Genomic DNA, 22,073 nt, shown 5'->3' on the forward strand with positions numbered 1-22,073 from the left:
GAAGTTTAAGAAGAGTTAAAATAAATTAATAGATATGACATCTATCACCAATTCTCAAAATTAAGGAAGTAAAGAGCATTCCATTAATTTTTTTCAGGTCACTAGTCAAGGACAATTATCCTGACTCAATCTGTCAACAATACAGTTAACACGAACTTTGAGAAGAAAAGCATCATAGTTTTGAAGTGGTGATAGCTCTCTCAAAATCCAAAGGAGAGGCAGGCAGACCACCTATCTCACTTGGTAACGTCTAAGAATATCCTTCCCCTTACACCAGAGTAAAAACAGAAAGAACCTTCTACCATGTCAACTGGAATAGAGAACTAAGAAATACCAACACTTGAGAACTTTCTAACACTGATGTCAGTCTGATGCTTTTCCATGTCTGCCACCTTAAGGATACACAGGAGAAGGGTTAATTTTGTCTGAAACCAAACACAGTTAGGGCCAATAAATAACAAAGGGTGGGGGTACTGTAACACACCCTTTAGCTACAAAATATGTAAACCACTAGAGTCAAGTCCATCTTCAGGCACAAACAGGCTAGGAATGGCCACCTACACTGTCTGGAGTAGCACAGCCTATCAAGTAAAAATATTTGGCTCGAAAATAAGTTTACTATGGTATTTGATGATGTGGCAAAAGTCACGCTTTAAGTGACTTCAAAATTATTTTCCCACAAGTTTCTTAGATTTATACTAGAGGTCACTAATAAAGATACTTAGTTGCACCAGCAAAGAATGCTTGGGATTGCACATGGCAGCAGTAGACTAAAAGAGATGGAGAATGACAACTAACTATTTTCCTATATAAATGAGATTTGCAATTGCACTCTTTATCAATACTCAACTCTACAATTTAAGAGATGGGGGAAAACTACATATAATTTAAATACTCTTTTAGCCCTGTACACTCTATTAAAGAACACACTTTATCTAAATCTAAGGCACACAAACTCTATTTCACAGAGTAAGACTATGTGGAAGACCAAGATTTTGGTTAAATTCCGTAAATGGAAAACAGGAGATCTTGGAAAGACAAATTATATAATATTTTGTTAGTGCACAATTTAAAAGAAAATGCTAGCTATGGTCTGGCCTTAGAGGTTTAAAATATACAATCAAACATTAAAAAAATAATAATTTACCAGCACTTTATGAATTCAAGTTTATAAAATAAAGTGGATGATATTTTCCTTAAAAATAAAGAGAAAAAGAAGACCCAACAGGACTTGGAAAGAAAAATTGGAAACCATTTCAATGAAAATGATCAAATCTGGTAAAATGCAATCTACTCAAGTAGCCAGGGAAAGAAAAAGAGTGGCAGGTACCTTGCCTACTAATTGTGGTTACCGCCCCCTCCCCAACTGTTATGTCAGTATGAACATAATATTTACGAAGAATCTGTAAACAAAGGTCATGTGAAATTTATACTACAATAGGACTGGAATTAGAAACTACCACCTCTTGACGAATTCTGAAAATAACTGTATGACACTTGCTACCATAAAAGTAATGCTTATTGGTTCTGATAACCAGAATGTCTAGTGTTTAACATATTGCAAACTCTTGCTATGTGTAGTTAAATACTGTCAAAAGTAGATTAGATCTGCCCCCAAAATGAAGCATATTTTGGCACCTGTGCTGAATGCTGCTACAAAGGCAAGCAAGTGCAAATAAAAATAACAGTCATGATTTAGTCACATTCATAACTTTTCATAGAAAAATATAAATATATTCCCTGAATTGTAGGACAAAAAATAATTTCAACAGCCAGCTTTCACTATAAATTCCAGTCCATTCCCTCTTTAAAGTGAACTGGTTTTCCCTCAAGGTCATAAGGTGCAATCATCAAAATCTAACACATTTTCTAAGCTCCTGTCATCATCCCCATCATGGTATCTCACGGTCCTTCTACCCTGATTTCTCGTCTTTATTTTTGAACGTCGAAGAACTCTTTTAGATTTTGCATAGTCCACATCCTCCCAGTCATTATCATCCACATTTAACCTAGGACGTTTGCTCTGTCTTGGTCGTCTCATGGTTTTAGATACGTTAGCTGTAAAAGTTTTACCTTTTCTAACTACTTTTGCTTTTCCTTTCGTTTTCCTCTTTTTGGTTTTTGAATCATCTGTACAGTCAGCATCTGATTCAGTGGCAGATCCCAAATCTGAGTCAGATTTGGGGCTAGTGTCTGGTCCACACTTTGAACTCCCTGTTGTTTCAGAAGCTTTCACATTTTCCAATTCAGTTTGCAGTCTCTTCCTTTTTACTTCTGTCTCGGCAGCTTCCTGCGAATCCCGCACCACTTTTGTCTTACTGAAAGGAGCCTTCCCATAGGTCCGGAGCCTCCTGCCGTTCCACCTACGTAGCCCATAGTTCAGTTCCTCTTCAAAGTTATTCTCTGCAGTAGCTTTGTGCACCAAAGTTGACTCAGAAGAACATTTTCTACCTATCTCACCCCTTGGAATATGGCTTTTTGAATCCTCCTCCAAAGACCCAATCAAGGCATTCTTTGTTTTAGAAGGTGCAACACTGGTTTTGTGACTCCTGGTACGCCTGTTCTTGTGTCCTGAATTCAACACACCTTCAGAGTCTGAGTCTTCATTTAAAGACTGACTGATACTTTTTGTACTACCTTCTGAGTCGGCTGCAGGTGGCTGTCCTTCCCAGCCACTCTGTTCATTTGGGACGTCACAGTTTACACCCCCCTCAGAATCGCTATCTATCTTCTGAGCTGTGGCACATGCAACATGGAGGGGCTTTTTCCTCGCATTCTTGCTCCCAGTGCACACGTGGTCTACACGGCCATCTTCCGCGTCACTCATCAGCTTGATCCGACTGGCAGCAGTGGTGGCACACCTCCGAGGCACTCTCAGAAGGCCTGGTCTGGCTCTGGATGCTTTCTTAACCACCTTCGAATTGCTGTCTGAGTCACTGGAACAGACCCTTTTCCTGGCAGCTTTCCTGCTCTGTCCATGATTTTGTGATGCAGAATCTAAAAATCAAGCATACTCTTTTAATCTTTACTAGAAGAGTAAGTCTAAAGGAATTAAACGTTCAACGTTTTAAACAACGTAAGTCTGGGATTCCTTCTAACTTCAAAGGAGGATGGCAGTGAATGGGTTCGGCTTTTACTACTTTCAAACAGTGACTTTTTCAGACTCAGCACCTCAGTTACAAGTGTAACATATGCCCATCAGTAACACCCCATGCCTTTCTATCTATATACACAAGACACTCAACATTACAACATTTTATTTACCTGAATACAAACTAAAGTCTCTTCACCACTGCACTAACGTATGCAAACTAACCACTCTCAGCCTCCCTGAAACTTAACAAGTTCCATCACACACTACGTTTAATCTTAGCTTTACATGGCTCCTGATCTAGTATTTTTCTCCATTTACCAGGACAATCTCAATTCAGCGATTTAAAATGGACATAATAATAACAGTACTTATCTCATAAAAGATATGAAGACTAAACTGGTTCATAAATAAATGTAAAGCATTTAGAAAAAAATCCTGATGACAAATAGCTTGGGAACTGTTCTGTGAGCTGCTATTATTATTACTACCTACCACATTCCTTTCAATCATCCTTTCCTCTTCTCAAACTATTATCACCAACAGCTTATAAATGCTGGCCTCTGCTTTTCTTGAACCCACAGCCGATACAATATCCCCGTTATCAATATAAGAAGTGAAATCTCTATTAAAAATAGCTATGGTCAAGGCTGCCTGTTACATGAGCAAAACTAAATGTACTCAACAACCAGTAACAGTACACACAGAGAGAAAAGATGAATGGAGAATGCATGGGTTGGAAAGAAAGCAGGTGGCGAAGTAAAATTTCATGGGGGAAAAAAACCAATATGCTATAAAAAAAAAAAAAAGACAGCCGTGAACCAAGGTTAAATGTTTTGAATTACCTTTTATAAAACTATTTGGTTTTTCTTTTGCTTTCTTGTCATCATCTGAATCCAAATCAGTTTCAGATACACGATCTGAAAAACACTGGGATCCAGCAACAGGTTCACACTTCACATTCCCTGAACTCAGGTTCATTTCCATCTTATGGCATCTGTCTTGTTCATCTTCTTTGTCAGACTCAGAGTCCTCTGATTCACTGAAGATCTTTGCTTTTTTAAGGAAAGGAGCATTCTTGCGAGCTGTGCTGTATTTCCTACTGCCATATTTTCTTGTTTCAGAATTTGCTTTCTCCTCTTCCTCTGAGATGCTTTCTGCCTTAAGTTTTGGCAAAGATGTTGATGGGCCAGCAGTTCTGTTATGTCCATTATCTGAATCATGACTTTTAGAGTCTTCCTCAGAAGACGCTATTTTAAGGAATTTTGTTTTAGAAGTTGCTGGAATTTGGGACTTATAACCATTAGCATGCCAATTTTTCCGGGCTACCCGTAGATCACTTTCTGACTCTGAATCTCCATTTTCAGTATTCTGGGCAGCAAGAGAGTTGGACAATGGTGATAGTTGATCTTTTAGCTCCTCTTCTTCAAGTTCTGACTTCAAGCTCTGGTCATCCTCAGAATTATGTAATAATTTTTTTCTAGCTACAGCAGAAGCATTGCGGTGGGGCAGCTTACGGCCAGAACAGACACTTTCAGAGGTAGAATTCTCCTCTACGTCACTCATTAACTTGATTTTATTGGCAGCCACAGCAGCACACTTTCGCAGCACTTTCCGGTTATTTCCAGCTCTCGCTTTTACACTTTCACCAGTCGCCAAAGAATTGTTATCTGAGTCACTTAAATAGACTCTCTTTCTAGTGGCTTTTCTGCCACATCCATTTTCTAAAGAAACTGGACCTAAAAATAAAGTAACAGTTAGATTAGAAAGGCCTTCCTTATTCCAATATTTTTAAATGACTTCATTATTTTAGTACTAATGTTCCTTATTCTTTTAATGCCAGAACACACTACACCTTTCTAAATTTATAAAGTTTAAAGGGTAGAACAGAAGAGAGAATCCAGAAACAACCCAAGCACAGATGGTCAATTGATTTATGACAAAGGAGCCAACATGGAAAAGGACAATCTTGTCAATAAATAGTGTTGGGAAACTAGACAGTCACATGCAAAAGAATGAAACTTAAGACTACTATCTTATACCATACACAAAATTAACTCAAAGTGGATTAAAGAATATAAGACCTGAAGCCACAAAACTAGAAGAAAATATAGGCAGAAAGATCCTTGACATTGGTCTTAGCAATGATTTTTTAGATCTGACTCTAAAAGCAAAAGCCATGAAGACAAAAATAAACAAGCAGGACTACATCAAACTAAACAGCTTCAGCACAGTAAAGGAAATCATCAACAAAATGAAACGGCAACCCACTAAAAAGGAGAAAATATTTGCAAAACAATGTATCTGATCAGGGGTTAATATCCAGAATATACAGAGAACTCATTCAAGTCAACACCCCCCCCACACACACACAAAAATCAATTTAAAAATGGGCAGAGAATCTGAATAGGCATTTTTACAAAGAAGACATAAAGATGGCCAACAGGCACATGAAAAGACACTCAACATCACTGATCATCAGGAAAATGCAAGTCAAAACCAGAATGAGGTACCACTTCACATTTGTTAGAACAGCTATTATCAGAAAGACAAGAAATAACAAGTGTCGGTGAGGATTTAAAGGAAAAGAAAACCCTTGTGCACTGTTGTTGGGAAAATTGGTGTAGCCACTGTAGAAAACAGTATGGTTGGTCCTCAAAAAATTATATAATCCAACAATTCCAACTCCGGCTATTTACCCAAAGAAAACAAATACATGAATTTGAAAAGATACATGCAACCCCCATTCTCACTGCAGCATTATTTATAACAGCCAAGATATGGAAACAACCGAAGTGTTCACTGATGGATGAATGGATAAAGAAGATAACAAATACACATCTACACAAACAGGAATACTATTCAGCCATAAAAAAGAATGGATTCTTGCCATTTGTGACAACATGGACAGACCTTGAGGGCACTATGCAAAGTGAAATAAGTCAGACAGAGAAAAACAAATACCCTATGTTTAAGTGGAATCTATACTTATATGTGGAATCTACAAAAATCTTCCCCTGGCATGCCAGGGGGAGGGAGGATAGGGAATGGGTAAAATGGGTGAATGGAGTCTAAAGATACAAACTTTCAGTTATAAAATAAATAAATCATGGAGGCACAATGTACAACATGGCAAGCAGAGTTAATATGGCACTGCATATTTGAAAGTTGCTAAGAGTATATCTTAAAAAGTCTTCACCACAAGGAAAAAGAAAATTTTCTGACTATGCATGGTGACACACGGTAACTAAACATACTGTGGTAATCATTCTGTCAAGTACACAAATGTCAAGTCAATGACACTGTACACCTGAAATTAATATATTTTATGTCAATTTTATATCAAGGGAAAAAAAGCATAAAGGACATGTAATCATGTGCAGATGCGTCAGGTGAATAAAGCATTCACTATTTATTTAGCTTTTGGGTTCTCTTGACACACATTTCTCCCAGTACATTGGAGCCTCTTCTCACCAGTTTTTCTCTGTGCAGCTCTGGTCCTGGTCACCCTGAGGTTGCTGCTCCTGGCTAGCCCACTACGGCAGGAGGAGTCTCGAGCTCTTGGACTCTCCTTGCTTTCCTCAGAACTATTTGAAGCTGAAGATGATGAAGAGGTACCTAAAGAATCTTCCATTTCACTTTCTAAGAAAAATGAAGCATCAACAGTTCATTACATAGAGTCTCCTATCTTTACACTGTAAGCAGTTATTTTGTTAACAACAGACTAAAGGCAGATTCTTAAAATACTTAGAAGTGAGTATATTTTTAAAAACTGTTTCAAAGAATAGCTAATAATACTAAAAGGTACATAATCAGCATTTGAAATCAAGTTTGTTCTCTTATTTCTGAAAGTAACATATTAATACTGATTTAGATTCAGAAAATAAGAGTTTATATACTGATATTTTATAAAAAAGCTTTCATTAAAATTTTAATGAGCCCCACGATAGTGGGGCTTCTTCCTGCTTCGTTATGAAACAAGTATTTCCTATAGAAAAGACAGTCACTTCAAGTCCAACATTTTAGCAGGCTTTCAGGTCTCTCTCTAGCAGATGTTCCCAACAGCATCTTTGTACCACACATGCTTCCAAGTTCAAGAAAGAGCATTTCAACCTGTGACACACACACACACACACACACACACACACACACACACACAGGTAGAAAAGGTGAGAGATGAGTAAGATAGGAAACCAAATTTCCTGTTCCTTCATCCAGGCATGTCTATCACAAAACAAATATTCCATCAAAATGAGTGGGAACATATTGTTGAAGGACAAAATCGTGCTCCATAATACAACCCAATTCTATGTCAAAGAAGAAGTGGCTGATAGAGGAATGTGTATGTACCAACTCCTGCATTCCAAGTCCCATCATGCTGACTGTGTTTCCAGATTCTTCTCCTTCCCCATGTATCACTATCAAACTGATTCATCCTCCTGAGACAGAATTCGTCATGTGATTCCCTCAAAACAAGGGACCCTATTAAGTAATCCAAACTTCTCTGTAAGGCTTGCCAGTCTCTAAATTGAGGCTGCATTCTACCTGTCTGATCCTATCTGTTTTAAATCACAACAGTAATCACTATACTATCATGACAAGTCACCAAAATCACTCAGAACAAACTCAAGTATGTACACAACACAACCTCATTCACAAGATGTTCACAGTCTGTGTCAGCTACAGTTATACCACCAAATGGTAAAATAAACAGTATTTTTTATTTTCTAGGTCATCAAGCCTTAAACTTACATGATTTAAAGAAATTTTTACATGTCAAATTTTGCACACGAAGTATGATATTTATATCACATTATTTAAAACCTGAAGGATTCAAATTTGCTTAAAATGTGGCCGCACCATTTGCAAAGAACAGTATCTATCAAATATAATTAATTATTCCATGTGTTACTTATGTCTCTTTTGTTAAATTTTACGTTCCTTGAATATCAAGACCATATCTTACTTCTTTATTCTTTCCTCAAAATCCATAGTAATTAGCAGTGTTATAAACTTGAGTGCTTAACAGGTGAACACACAACATTCTATTTCTCACCAGATAATGTAGAACCACTTGGCAGAGTGACAGGTCTATTTCTTCTCATTCTTTCAGATGATGCTGCTGAATCTGAAGAGTCACCAGAAGTAACAACTGAAGAGACACTAGCAGTTGTCTTCCGGCTTGCGGAATAAGCTGCCCTACTTGCGGTAGGCTGGATAGGAGAACCTACGAACTCAGAAATTACTTTTGTCTGAGATTTTAAACGCTTCTGCTTGGTATTTCTGGTCAAAGACAGGAAAAATAAAACAACATTGAGCAAAACAGAAGATGTCTAAATAACAGTGTATTATTAAAGAATAACTTTATGATCAAGACACTCAAATATTCATTATTAACATCTTACTCTATCTTGGGTTACTATTCTTTTACTTTAAATTTGACATTGTTTTATTCCAAATTTGAGTAATAAACAGATAATCTAAGTAACAGTATTATAGAAAATCATACTGACTATCTTAGATTCTTTGGGTTAAATGCTAAGAGCCAACATTTATGTAATACAGGCATTCATTCATATTATAAATTTTTTTAAAGTTGATGTGTACTGAAATTTGTGATTTTTTATTGATTTATTATTTTTGGCCACATCACTGCCTGTGGGATCTCAGTGTCCTGACTAGTGATTCAACCCAGACCATGGCAGTGAAAGCCTGGAGTCCTAACCACTTGGGCACCAGGGAATTCCCTATATTAAGAATGAGATTCTCGCCAGTCCAGGTGCGGTGCAAGATACAGGGTGCTCGGGGCTGGTGCACTGGGATGACCCAGAGGGATGGGATGGGGAGGGAGGTGGGAGGGGGGTTCTGGAAGGGGAACACATGTACACCCATGGCAGATTCATGTCAATGTATGGCAAAACTAATACAATATTGTAAAGTAAAAAATAGATAAATAAATAAATTTTTAAAAAAAAGAATGAGATTCTCAATATGACAATATTCCCTCTAGGCTCATTTTTATATATTCCTAAAGACACTATAGACTTCCTTGTAGCTCAAACAGTAAAGAATCTATCTGCCTGCATTGCAGGAGACCAGGGTTTGATCCCTGGGTTGGGAAGTTCCTCTGGATAAAGGGATGGCAGTCCACTCCAGTACTCTTGCCTGGAGAATTCCATGGACAGAGAAACCTGGCAGGCTACAGTCCATGGGGTCACAAAGAGTTGGAGACGACTGAGCGACTCACACACACACAAAGATAGTATAACATCAGGAGAAATCAACAAAACCTGAACAGAAAGAACAGAGAGGCAAATAACAGATCAAGCTAGTTTTTTTCTGAGACCAATATGTTTACATCTAAGTGCCAATTCACCATGTTTGATTCCTGAGCCATGTATTATGGTGAAAAAAAGATGGAAGTTTAAGACAATCTGAATTTAAATTACAGATCTGACTAATATTCATGTTTTTTAAAGATATTCCTTGAAAACAAAAGGATTTGGTTTTGTTTTCCCTTAAAACAAAAAGATAAAGGTGCTTTTACTTTTAGGAGCAGCTAAGGCATCTGAGCTTAAAGATAACCACACTCAACTATACTTCAATTTTTTGGGGAAAAAAAAAACAGTAATTCTTTTAAGCAGTAACTTTATCATAATCAAAAATGTAAATAGACCATTTTCAAAGGCAAGCAGTTTTCCAGTTTCCATGTGTTAAATGCAATCTGTCAGTTACAAATGGGAGAAGGACAGATGGCTGCAAAATGTAACATCTTGATTTCCTTCCTTTATTAAAAAAAAAGGATACAAAAAGAAAACTCAAGTTTATTATGTCAAAAATTTAACTTCCATTAATATCAACCATGGGCTTCCCCAGAGGCTCAGTGGTAAAGAATCTGCCTACCAATGCAGGATGCATGGGTTAGATTCCTGGGTCGGAAAGATCCCCTGGAAAAGGAAATGGCAACCCACTCCAGTATTTCTGCCTGGGAAATCCCAGGGACAGAAGAGCCTGGCAGGCTAAAATCCATGGGATTGCAAAGAGTCAGACATGACCAAGTGACTAAACAACAACAATATCAACTAGAGAGTAATATAAGAAGAAATAATTACATGCTTATACCTATCATAAACTTGATTTTTAATAGTAGACAAGGTGTAGTAGCTCAAGAAATGAACACGTTCCCTTTGTATCCTATCCTTTATGAATAAAAAATGAAGGAAGCCTCAGAAACCATTGGGAGACCATTAAACACATCAACATATGTATAATGGGAGCCCCAAAGGGCTTCCCTTGTGGTTCAGTTGGTAAAGAATCCGCCTGCAATGCAGGAGACCTGGGTTTGATCCTTGGGTTGGGAAGATTCCCTGGAGAAGGGAAAGGCTACCCACTCCAGTATTCTGGCTTGGATGGACTGTATAGTCCAAAGGGTTGCCAAAAGTCGGACATGACTGAGCAACTTGCACTTTCACAGCAGACAAAAGGAGCAGAACAAAAATATTTGAAAACATAATGGCTGAAAATCACCCAAATCTGATGAAAACAGTACACATCCACAAAGTTGCACAAATTTCAAGAAGGATACATTCAAATCCACACCTACAGTCAGCTGCAAGATGAAGACAAAAAAAAATCTTGAAAGCAGCAAGAGAAAAACTGCCTGTGTACAATGGAAGGAACCGCAATAAGATTAATAGCTGACTTCTCATCAGAAACACTGGAGGTCAGCAGGCAGTAAGATGACATAGTCAAACTGCTAAAAGAGAAACACTGCCAACTGAGAATTCTATACATAGCAAAACTAGTCTTAAAAGATAAAAGTGAAATTAAGACATTCCCAGACAAAGATTAAGGGAATTCACTGCTAGCATGTCTGCCTTACAAGAAATAGTAAAGGACTTCACAGACTTCCCTGGTGGTCTGGTGGTTAAGAATCTGCCTGCCAATGCAGGGGACATGGGTTCAATCCCTAGTCCAAGGAAGATCCCAACATGCCTTAGAGCAACTAAGTCCATGTACCACATCTACTGAGCCCATATGCTGCCCACACACTGCAACTCCTGACACCCACATGCCTGAGGGCCTATGCTGCACAAGAGCCACGGCTGTCAGAGGCCATGCACCTCACACAGCCCGTGAGCTGTGAGAAGCCCGTGCACCACAAGAAAGTAGCCACCCCTTGCTGCAACTAGAGGAAGCCCACATGCAACAGTGAAGACACAGCACAGCTGAAAAAATAAAACAGGGAACCCCCTGCTGGTCCAGTGGCTAAGACTCCATGCTCCCAGTGTAGGGGGCCCCAGTTTGATCCCTGATCAGAGAACTAGATCCCACCTGCCTCAATTAGAACCCAAACTAGCACAGCCAAATAAAGAAACATAAATAAGTAATTTTTTTAAGAAATATTAAAGGATTTTAGGTTGAAAAGAAATAAAACCAGAAGGTAACTCAAATTCACAAAAAGAAATAAATGACCACTGGGAAAGATAATTACATAGGTAAATATATTGGGTTGACCAAAAAGTTTGTTCTGGTTTATCCATTAAGATGTTACAGAAAATCCTGAATGCATCTCTTGACCAACCCAACGTAACAGTATAAATAACTTGTTTCTTCTTTTCTTAACTGATTTAAAAGACAACTGCATAAAACAACATATAAAAGTATAAACTGTATGAGAGTTAAGGGCACAAATAAGAAGAGGAAAAGAGCTAAACTGGAACAAAATTCTTAGATCTGTGAGAATGAAGTAGTATTAACCTTAGTAGACTGTTTTCAATTGAGATGCATGATATAATCCCAAAAACAACCATGAGGAAATCCATCAAGGGTACAGTGCACATTCAGAATGTACATGAAAACAACTAAACACTGAAAAACTCAATTTCCACATTTCAACACTTTAAAATATCTATAAATTTGATACTACTGCAAGCTGTAGTCATAAATGACAGAATAATTTACTATAAAAAGAGTAAATCCTCCATTTTATATTTCTTCTCTACAAGTAATCTCCATTGAAAACATATACATTATATCAAACTGGCATTTTCCCTTACACAATCAAATGCTCAATAGCCATACCTAGTAATCATTTTACTCTCTGCATTAAAAAAAATTCTTATGTGAAAGATATTTTGAATAATCCTTAATAAGACTTAATTGATGTTTCATTAAATGCTTACAAATGTATGTAAATCAAAAATCAACACAAAAGCTCTATATGCAGAGAATGCTTTCAACCTATAAAAAATGACTATTCTTTTCTGTTCTCTAATATGATTAAGCATTTCTAGCATAATAAAAATCAAGTATCACAACCTGATTTAAAAACTGCATACAGAGACTACAATAACCAATTCACCTGATATTTCTGTTAGCCTGATTGACACGGTTACAATTTTGTCGTCTCTTAAACCTCTGGCTTCTTCGAAGTTTTTCATTGAATTTTTGACCAATTTTAAAATCAGAGGAAATTTTCTTCATTTTTTCTTCAAATAAGGCAGACAATCTCAATGTCATACTGTAAATCTGCAAGGACATGAAAGCAAAACTAGAACTATAAAATCTTAATTTTTACAAATAAATTTGTAATAATCATTGAGGTACTTGTAATCTATTATATCACTGTTCTAGATAATGGCTGGTCCTTATTTTATCTATTTCCCACCCCTTCCCTTCAAGGACACTAAAGTATCAAATACACACCTCTCTGATAAAAAGAAAGTAATTTTAAATCAATCAACCCTCTAGAATCTTTGTTTAGATCTGTATGTCAGTGGTTCTCAGTTGATTTTTCCCACATCTACATGTACAAACCTCCAAAATGCCTCCTTCTCCTAAAGTTATATAGGAAGTTGATTGGTTTTAAGGTTGCTATTTAGGCAGCAAAAGGGCAGTGTCTCCTTGGGACAAAAGCACTTCCACACCAGTCTCCACTTGAAATCTGAATGCCTCTTATGCCACTTAAGATCTAAATTATTGTTAGAAAAAGAGATGGCTTGTATCCAGAAAAAGACATTATGCCCTATAACCTTAATTATATAAGAAAGACTGTGTTATAACAACTTTCATAATTAAAAACATCAAATTTTTAAAAGGACAGCAATGCTACTATAAATAACTTTTGGCACAGTTATGTATTTACAGGAAGTACTATGCATTCATCTACAATCATTCCTGAAACTAAAATGTAAAAATCTAATATTCCAAAGTTAAATATCAATCACTCTGGTGCATGGTGGAGGAAGGTGAAGAGACTAACACTGGAGAACCTTTAAAAACTATGTAAAATATGTGACTTTCTCATATTTATATATATACACACACATATACAGGTATCCCCCACTTTTAAGAAAGGTTTACTTTCTGCCACTTCATTTTTATAAAAGACCTACTTTATTAGTACCTATTTTCACTAACTGAAAGAAATCCAAAGATTTTCCCTTTTATGAAAAAAGGTGAAAAGAGAGTTCAGCATCTGTTTGCAACAAGCCATTACAGAGGCAGAGTGAACTGCCAACATCAAGGGCAGCGCCACCAAGCTTCTTCCCCAGCAACTACTCTCACCATCTCAGCAATGTGCCACCACAGTTGTGATTTTAGTTTTTAAAGTGATATCCCAAACCAGAGAGATACATTTATTGTGGTTGCTGACCTTGCACTGACACATCATCACCCATAGTCTACTGACAACATTAGGGTTCATTCTTGGTGCTGAATATTCTATGGGCTTTGACAAATTTTCCCTTTCAACAGCCTTCTAGTCAGCAAAGTTTTGGCAGGGAGATCAGCTGATACCCCTTTATGGGAGATCCCTCACTTATGATTCTTTCTCTCTCTCCTGCTGTCTTTAAAATTCTCTCTCTATGCTTGACTTTTACCATTTCAATTACGCTGTGTCTTGGTGTGCATCTATTTGTTTGTGATTCATTTTGTTTAGGCAGGTCGCCACAGTTCTGAACTGTGTCTGTGAGCATCTGAGTTTTACCTTGGTGTATTCTGTGCATCTGTCATTAAGATGTGGCCTAAGGTAACTGGTTCTTCACCTCACACCATTTCACCTTAAAGATTTCGTAGCAATGTTCTACCTTCAAATACAGGAGGAAATCTATACACACACGTACACACACATACACACACCTATATACACACATACATGATGAGTATATGTGAAATCTGTAATCCCTCTTCTCTTCTCTTTGAAATGATCTTTAACAGTTATTTCTAGTATTTTGTATATATATTCAATTTATTCTTTTCCTTCAAACCTGAACTCTAGCATAAGTCACCAATTTTAAAAGTGATTTTGTTCCTCAATCGTATTAAGTTTAAAACCTCTGAGAATCTTGAGTATCAATTTTTCATGTGTGAAAAATTCAGTAATACATTTTTAATATAAAATAAAATAATCTAACAAAACAAGTGCTAAAATTACCAGTTTGACATGAATATGGACATGTCTCAAAAACCCCCAGTTATCACTATGAGCAATGGTAAATGGTAAAAGACTGGTCAGGAATGTACAAGGATACCTGCTTTCAGCACTGCTACTCAACACTGTACTTTAAATTTTACCAGAGCAATTAGAAAAGAAATAAAAATAACTCAGGTTGGAAAGGTAGAAGTAAAACTATATCTATTTGCAGATGAAGTGATCCTATGTATAGAAACAATCCAAGATTCTACAAGAAAGCTATCAGTGCTAATAAATTAATCCAACAAAATTACAAGATATGAGAACAACACACAAGAATCTGCCACCAACAATGAACAAGCATAAAAGGAAGTTAAGAAAGCAACTGCATTTCAAATAGCATCTAAAACAATAAAATATCTGGGAATACATTTCACCAAGGAGTGGGAAGACTCTCCACTGAAAATTACAAAACCTTGCTGGAAGAAATTAGACCTAAATAAATGGAAAGGTATCTGGCGTTAAGAGACAGAAAGACTTAGTAGTGTCAAGACACCAATACAGTCCAAAGCCATCTATCTACACATTGAATGCAATCCCTATCAAAAAATCAACTTTTTTAAAACAGAAATGGAAAAAATCAATCCTCACATTAATAATGAATTGCACCCCTGAATTGCCAAAATGATCCTGAAAGAGATCAAAGTAAGAGGACCAAAATTTCCTTTGTTCCAAAACATACTTCTAAAGGTACAGTAAGCAAAACATTACAGTACTGATACACAAGACAGACAGAGATAAGAGACAGACAGAGGTTCACATGTACAAACCAATGAGCAGAACTGAGCTCAGATACAAACCAATCTACCTATCTAGCAAACTGATTTTCAAAAAGGGTACTAGGCCATTTAATAGGGAAAGAACGGTCTCTTCAACAGATTGTGCTGTAATACCCAGATTTCTACACACAGAATAAACTGGACCCCTGTCTCACTCCATACACAAAAAGTAACTCAAAATGGATCAACAGTTTAAATATAAGAACTAAAGTATAAGAACACATGAGGGTCGATCTTTATGATGCTCAACTTGGCAATGGATTTTTTTTTGCCTCTATAAATAACTCAATATACATGTATTGTGCAAGTATTCTTTTCCACAGTTAATTCTGTCTATAAAAAAATAATTAAAATTGGAATTAATGAGTCAAATGGCACTTATTTTTCAAACTGCTCCATAAGAGTGTCACATACTTACAGGCTGTGTGACCCTAAGCAGCAATGGGTTCTTAATATGAAACCAAAAGCACAGAAACCAAAGGGGAAAAAAAAGTTGACTAATTAATAATTTTAATTTTATCAAAATTAAAAACTTCTGTGCATCAAAGGACATTATCAACAAGTAAAAAGACAACCTACAGAATGAGAGAAAGTAACTGGAAAACACTTATCTGATAATATATCCAATATATATTTTAAAATTCTTACAACAAAAAATAAAATTCTTACAACAACAAAAAAACAAAATTCAAATAAAAAATTGGGGAAAGCACATGGAATATATATTTTTCCAACGAAGATAAACAAGTGGTCAATATGCACATGAAAAGATTGTCAACATCATTAGTGTAGTGACTATATTTTCTTGCTTTCTGTATTCTTGATGCTCTTTCATTTGAAGCCTTGATCCTGGAGAGACTGCCCCTCCCTGGGATAATTGATAGCAAACGACTCTTTCACAGGTACACCTCTGATACAGAAATCAATCAATCCAGAGCTCACATACCTAACCATCTTCTTTATCAAATTCTCATACACCAAGCAAATAATATTCCCTCTACCCAAATCACCCCAGGCTAAGAGTCAGACATCTAGAGACCACATCTACAAACCAAAGCTCCAATTATTGGTACCAGCCAGTACTAGACTGTTTGCTCTGTTCTGTCTTGCCTTCCTGTGAAAATCCCAACCTAGGCTCTGTGTCATGCTCTTCCCATCCCTTCCCTCTGCCAACTCTGCCTACTGATCAGCTTTGGTTCATCCCCACATGGCCTGAATGTTGTATCACACTTCTGTTCCTAGCAATCTGTGAGCATAAACTTCTTTCTTCACGACAATTCATATCTGCATGTCTTATATATAATAAAAATAAATTCCAGGTACAATTTTTAGTAAGTCATAACAAATACAAATCAAAACTACAATGAGCTACTTCTTCACATTCACTACGATGCCTGTAATTTTTTTTACAAACATACAAAATAACAAATTTTGGCAAGTATGTGGAGAAACTGGAATCCTTGTACGTTGCCAACAGGAATGCAAAATGGTCTAGTCATTATGGAATACAGTTTGGTGGTTCCTGAAAAACACAGAATTACCTTATGAACCAAAAACTCCACTCTCAGATATATACCTAAGAAAATTGAGGACAAGAACTCTTACAGATTTCTTATATTCCAATATTCACTGCAGCATCAGTTACAACAGCCAAAAAGTAGAAAACAATTCAAGTGTCCATCAACAGATTAATGAGCCGAATATCATATACCCATACGGTGGCATATTATTCACCTCCCAAAATGGAACAAAGTTCCAATACAGGCAACAACATGGATGAACCTTTATGATAATATGCTAAGTGAAATAAGCCAGACAACAAATACAAATACTGTATGTTCAATTTGTACGAAATATCTAAAGAGGCAAATTCATAGAGATACAAAATGAATGAGAAGCTATCAAGGGCTGAAGAAAGGAAAGAATGTGGAGTTGCTTGCTTACTGGTTACAGAGTTTCTGTTTGGGGTTATGAAAGAGTTTTGAAAATAACAGTGATGGCTGATCAACACTGTGAATGTAATTTATGCCACTGAATTGTACACTTAAAAGTGGTTAAAATGATAAATTTAATGTTATGTATATGTAACCACAATTTTGAAAATTTGGTCACATAATATACCAAAACCCATTAATTGTGCACTTTAAATGAGTGAGCTATATGATGAATCCTCAAACATGTATTTTAAACAAAAGGGAAAAAAAGACATGAATGTAATTTATTTTCTCTCTGGAAGGAAGTCTCACAAATGGTGACAGTGATGAAAACACAAACTGAGAAAAATGTTCAGACTTGAATGTCAAATTGATCCAATAAGCAACCTGGATATTGAATGTGAAGGTTCTTAAATTAAGATAAGAATTAATAATATGGGTGGAGTCTGATAATAAGTAATGAAGGGGAAGTGAAATTAAGATAAAACAATTAACTAGCAGTAACAGTCACTGGTGACAGAGAAAATGCTATAGCATCAAGCAAGTACTTTAATTTTAAAATCTTACTCTCAAAGTACTGCTGTTTTTTTAATGATCCAGCACACTGACTACAAGGGTTTATGAATATTCACTGAGAATATATATACAACTTTGTGTACTTATTATGCTTCAACAAGTTTTGAAAAACTATCCAACATGTAATGTTTTAACAAAATTTAAGAGTGTCCACAATGCTGTTCTTAACTAATCAGACAGCTCACATGTTTCTTCTTCAGATCCAAATTACTAGTATGCATCAGTAGTCCCATCCCCACCTCATATTTTCCTTTTCTTACTTATAATATTCGTCCAACCTCTATAACTAAGTTCCCAAAGTTCCCAATCCACTTTTCAAGATTCCTGTATGTAAGAGAACAGACTTTTCTTACTATACATCCAATACAAATCTGTTCATTTTTCACTGGTCTCCTCACTAGAACCAATCTTCTTTTGTTTATAAAACTTTAGGAAAGATAAACACTGTCACCAGGAAACAATGTTTCCACAGCAGATACTTGGGCTGTGGTGAAAGCTCTATTCTTAAGAGTAGTCTTGTTATACTCACTGTTCTTTCATGTTTCCACCTCTACCAAACAATTGAAAATCATCCATCTACACAGATCACACACACTTTTTTTTATAAACCACTTTTAAAATTACCTTTGATCTTTTGTTTGGTGTATATGCTTTTGCATTGCTAAATATCAAACGGATGTCTTTGCAAAATTCCAAAGGGCTGTCATAGTTTCCCGCTTCTAAGGTTTCCCTTACTGTTCCAAAATCCATTGGAGTATCTATAATGTCTCGGTAATCCTAGATTTTAAAAACAATACTTAGTTCAAAGATTCAATTCCTGTTTTTAGAAATGTAAAAGTGCATCAAATCTCTAAAACATTCAAAATGACAGAAGAGAAAAAGGTTACAAGGATCTTAAAAATCATTAATGACTTTTAAAAAGACATTCAAACATACAGACAAGAAATGTAACAAAATTATATATATGGAATCAGGATATGAAATTGTTTTTATTTCCTTCTGTATACTCTACTATATAATTTCTAAGCTTCCTACAGCAAATTTGTGCTTTCTATCTTTTAAAAAGGTCATTTTTTATTTCCCTGATAGAAAGTGGAGAGTGACACTTTAAAAAAAAAAAAAGCTTAATTTGGCTGAGCCAGGTCTTAGTTGCAGCATGCTGGATCTAGTTCCCTGACCAGGGATTGAACCCAGGCCCCCTGCATTGGGAACACAGAGTATTAGCCACTGCACCACCAGGGAGGTCCCAGAGAGAGACACTTTTAACCAATTTATAGTTTTCCCAGGGTTGGGCCTACTAACCCTCCAATAATGAGGGGTAACATTGGTAACTAAGTCTTACCCAAGGTACAATTTCTTGAATTCTATTAATTCAAGAAACTGTAAAACAACTCTTCCATTGCTGACTTAGTGGTAAGAGACAAAGTTAACATTAAGCCTAGACATCTCACTTTTTGGTTGCTGGAGCGGGGGTTAGGGGGGTGGGGTGTGGCACCGGCTGTTTACTTTTTCTTTTTTTGTGGCTATGCCTTGAGGCTTGTGAGATCTCTCTCAGTATCCCAACCAGGGACTGACCTGGGCCACAGCAGTGAAAGCCTGGAATTGTAAGCATTAGGCCACCAGGGAATTCTAGACATCTTACTTTTTCATTTAAACATCTCTACCCTGATCTCTACACCAATAAGAAAAGCACCAAACATTCAAATAATGACAACTTACTGGATATTCAACCAAATCAACAGGTTGTCTAAATGGTTCAGAATCTTCACATTGAAAAATTAAGTTCACTAGTTCCTTACACTGTTTCTTCCAGTTGTTTTCAACATAATTGGCTGTTTTGATGCTCCTTTTTTTCCAATCATGAACCTAAAAATACATTTACAATATTAAAAGTTTTCTCAGCCTTGGAAAAGCTGCACTATGGTATGGTATGGTATACTCATGGTAGAAATCTAACTGAACTGTTGTCTTCTGTACTATGTCAAAATATGTCATTATATGATTTTCTATCTACTTGGGGAAAAGTCCACTTAAAAAAAAAAAACAAATCAATAATGTCATATCTGTTATTCCAAAAGCACATTTTCATTCTACCACTTATCTCCTAAGTTTAAGAAATGTTTTCACAGAATATGAAGTACCCACACTGGATAACAGTAGGCAGAATAATATCTACATCTTGGTCCCAAAAACCTGGGACTGTGGCCAAAGGGACTCCACAGATATGATTAAAGGAGTGGATTTTGAGATAGGGAGGCGGTCCTGGATTATGAGAGTGGGCCCAATGTAATCACAAGGATCATCATACAAGGGAGGCAGAATGGTCGGAGGTATACTGGGAGATGCTATGCTGCTGACTTGGAAGATCAAAGAAGGGGACCATGAGACTCCAGAAGCTGGAAAATGCAAGGAAATTACTTCTACCCCACTTTCCAGAAAGGAACACAGCTATGCTGACACCCTGACTTCAGTCCAGTGAGACCCATGCCAAACTTCTAATCTACAGAACTACAAGCTATTTTTATTGCTTAAGCCACTAGATTTGTAATTTGCTACAGCAATTATAACCAAACACTAAACAGATAACTAAATCCTTAAGTATGTTTAAAAGTGAAATTATATGAAAATGACAATAATTCAAGTCTTAACTTGTCAATGTTATTTGAGGCAACATATTATGAAAATTGATGCAACAGAAAGCTTAAATTTAAGCAGTATTCAAATGAAATTTAAAATAAGTTAACATTATTAAGCATTTTCAATTAATAACCTTTACTTTTAATTTTAATTAACATGTTACATTAGAACTTTTTAAGAGCTGCTGATGACACAATTTTGACTTATCCAAAACTTATTTCGCACTTTATTCTCCCCTACCCCTCCAACAAATTCTCATTTTTTAAAAGGTCCAGTCACCAAATCCTAGTTTTTCCATTAAAAGGTCTCATCTTCTTCCCTTCCCCTGTTCCTAGCCAGCACTATCCTCCTTCTTTTTCAAATGGCCACACCAAGCGGTGGCTTGTGGCATCTTGGTTCTCTAACCACAGAATGAATCCGAGCCCTCAGCAGTGAAAGCACAGAGTCCTAACCACTGGACCACCAGGGAATTCCCAGCCAGAACTATTCTCGACCAGGTTTCCCAACTTTTACTTAAGATTCTTGCAATAAACTCCTAACATTAATATATTTAGTACCTATTCTCTTATCCTTCAAAATCTACCGTTTTGGCTATGAAAGTGACTCTACTATAAATTTAAATGAAGTCCTTGGTTTTTAATATCATCATATTCTGTTCCCAACATAAAGGCTAGATACAACCACTTGGCTCGCTCAAAAATTCAACTCCTACACTAGCCAGGCCAGTATTCTCAGTACCCACTGACATGCCACACTTTCCTACTTTCTTAAACCCTATACTATTTGAATTTCTTCTTCTTACTCTCTCTTATTCTGAGAACACAGTGCAAATCCCAACTCTTCCACTAACCTTACCTAGCCATCCACCTTCCAGTGATTTCTCCCATTTCTCTTATAATATATTCAATATCAATATACCTTTTCAAAGACAACACCTAAAATCTTACATTGATGTTAAATCAGAGAATAAGTCAACAACTAAGGTTAATCACACAGATTAACTTACTCTCCTTCTTCCAGAAGATGTTTTAGGAAGATCACTATCATCCTAGGAATAAAAATCAGAGCACTTTAAGTGTTAATATTTTCATTAGACATGCAATAATCTTAACACAAAGCATATCAAAGACTTTTAAGTCCTACAAGGGTTATAACTTGATAACAGAACCTCAAAAGACAGACTATCACATGATCTTAACGGCACTCAGTTCAAGAAACCAACCCATATTCTTAATAATCCTTTACATTTCCTAATATAAATATGCACTAATTCCAAAATATAGCTATAACAAGTTGCTCTGTGCATGTCCACAGAGGACATGCACAGGATAAAACTTAGAAACACAGTCTCCCACAGATGCTTACATTATGTAAGCTACACGTTTTATCGCCTAAATCACGTATTAGCATACTCATTTATATTCCAATATTAAATTAGCATGAAAATCAGTGAACCACGATGATAATAGTTTGTGTGGAAACTGACACCACAGAGTATCCTTCCTCCAACTACATACAATAACCTGATTTTGTATGAAGTGAAATTACACAATACCATGGATATCTGCTTTGTACTTACA

At 36.4% G+C, this 22,073-nt stretch overlaps 1 protein-coding gene across 1 annotated transcript in view; it reads right to left on the bottom strand.

The window, feature by feature from the left end:
* The window catches only part of BRWD1 (bromodomain and WD repeat domain containing 1), a 120,102-nt gene that overhangs the window by 10,622 nt on the left and 87,407 nt on the right, over positions 1 to 22,073 (bottom strand). The window contains exons 34-41 of the mRNA XM_081569894.1: positions 21,500 to 21,541; positions 19,576 to 19,722; positions 18,481 to 18,633; positions 12,456 to 12,622; positions 8,148 to 8,374; positions 6,566 to 6,733; positions 3,937 to 4,830; positions 2,074 to 2,997 (exon numbers count right to left, since the gene is read on the bottom strand). Coding sequence (XP_081426020.1) covers positions 2,074 to 2,997; positions 3,937 to 4,830; positions 6,566 to 6,733; positions 8,148 to 8,374; positions 12,456 to 12,622; positions 18,481 to 18,633; positions 19,576 to 19,722; positions 21,500 to 21,541 — 2,722 coding nt within the window. The remainder of the gene's footprint in view (positions 1 to 2,073; positions 2,998 to 3,936; positions 4,831 to 6,565; positions 6,734 to 8,147; positions 8,375 to 12,455; positions 12,623 to 18,480; positions 18,634 to 19,575; positions 19,723 to 21,499; positions 21,542 to 22,073) is intronic.

The sequence above is a fragment of the Giraffa tippelskirchi genome, chromosome 2 (assembly GCF_054371585.1).
Source record: "Giraffa tippelskirchi isolate mGirTip1 chromosome 2, T2T-mGirTip1v1.2.pri, whole genome shotgun sequence".
Lineage (NCBI taxonomy): Eukaryota > Metazoa > Chordata > Mammalia > Artiodactyla > Giraffidae > Giraffa > Giraffa tippelskirchi.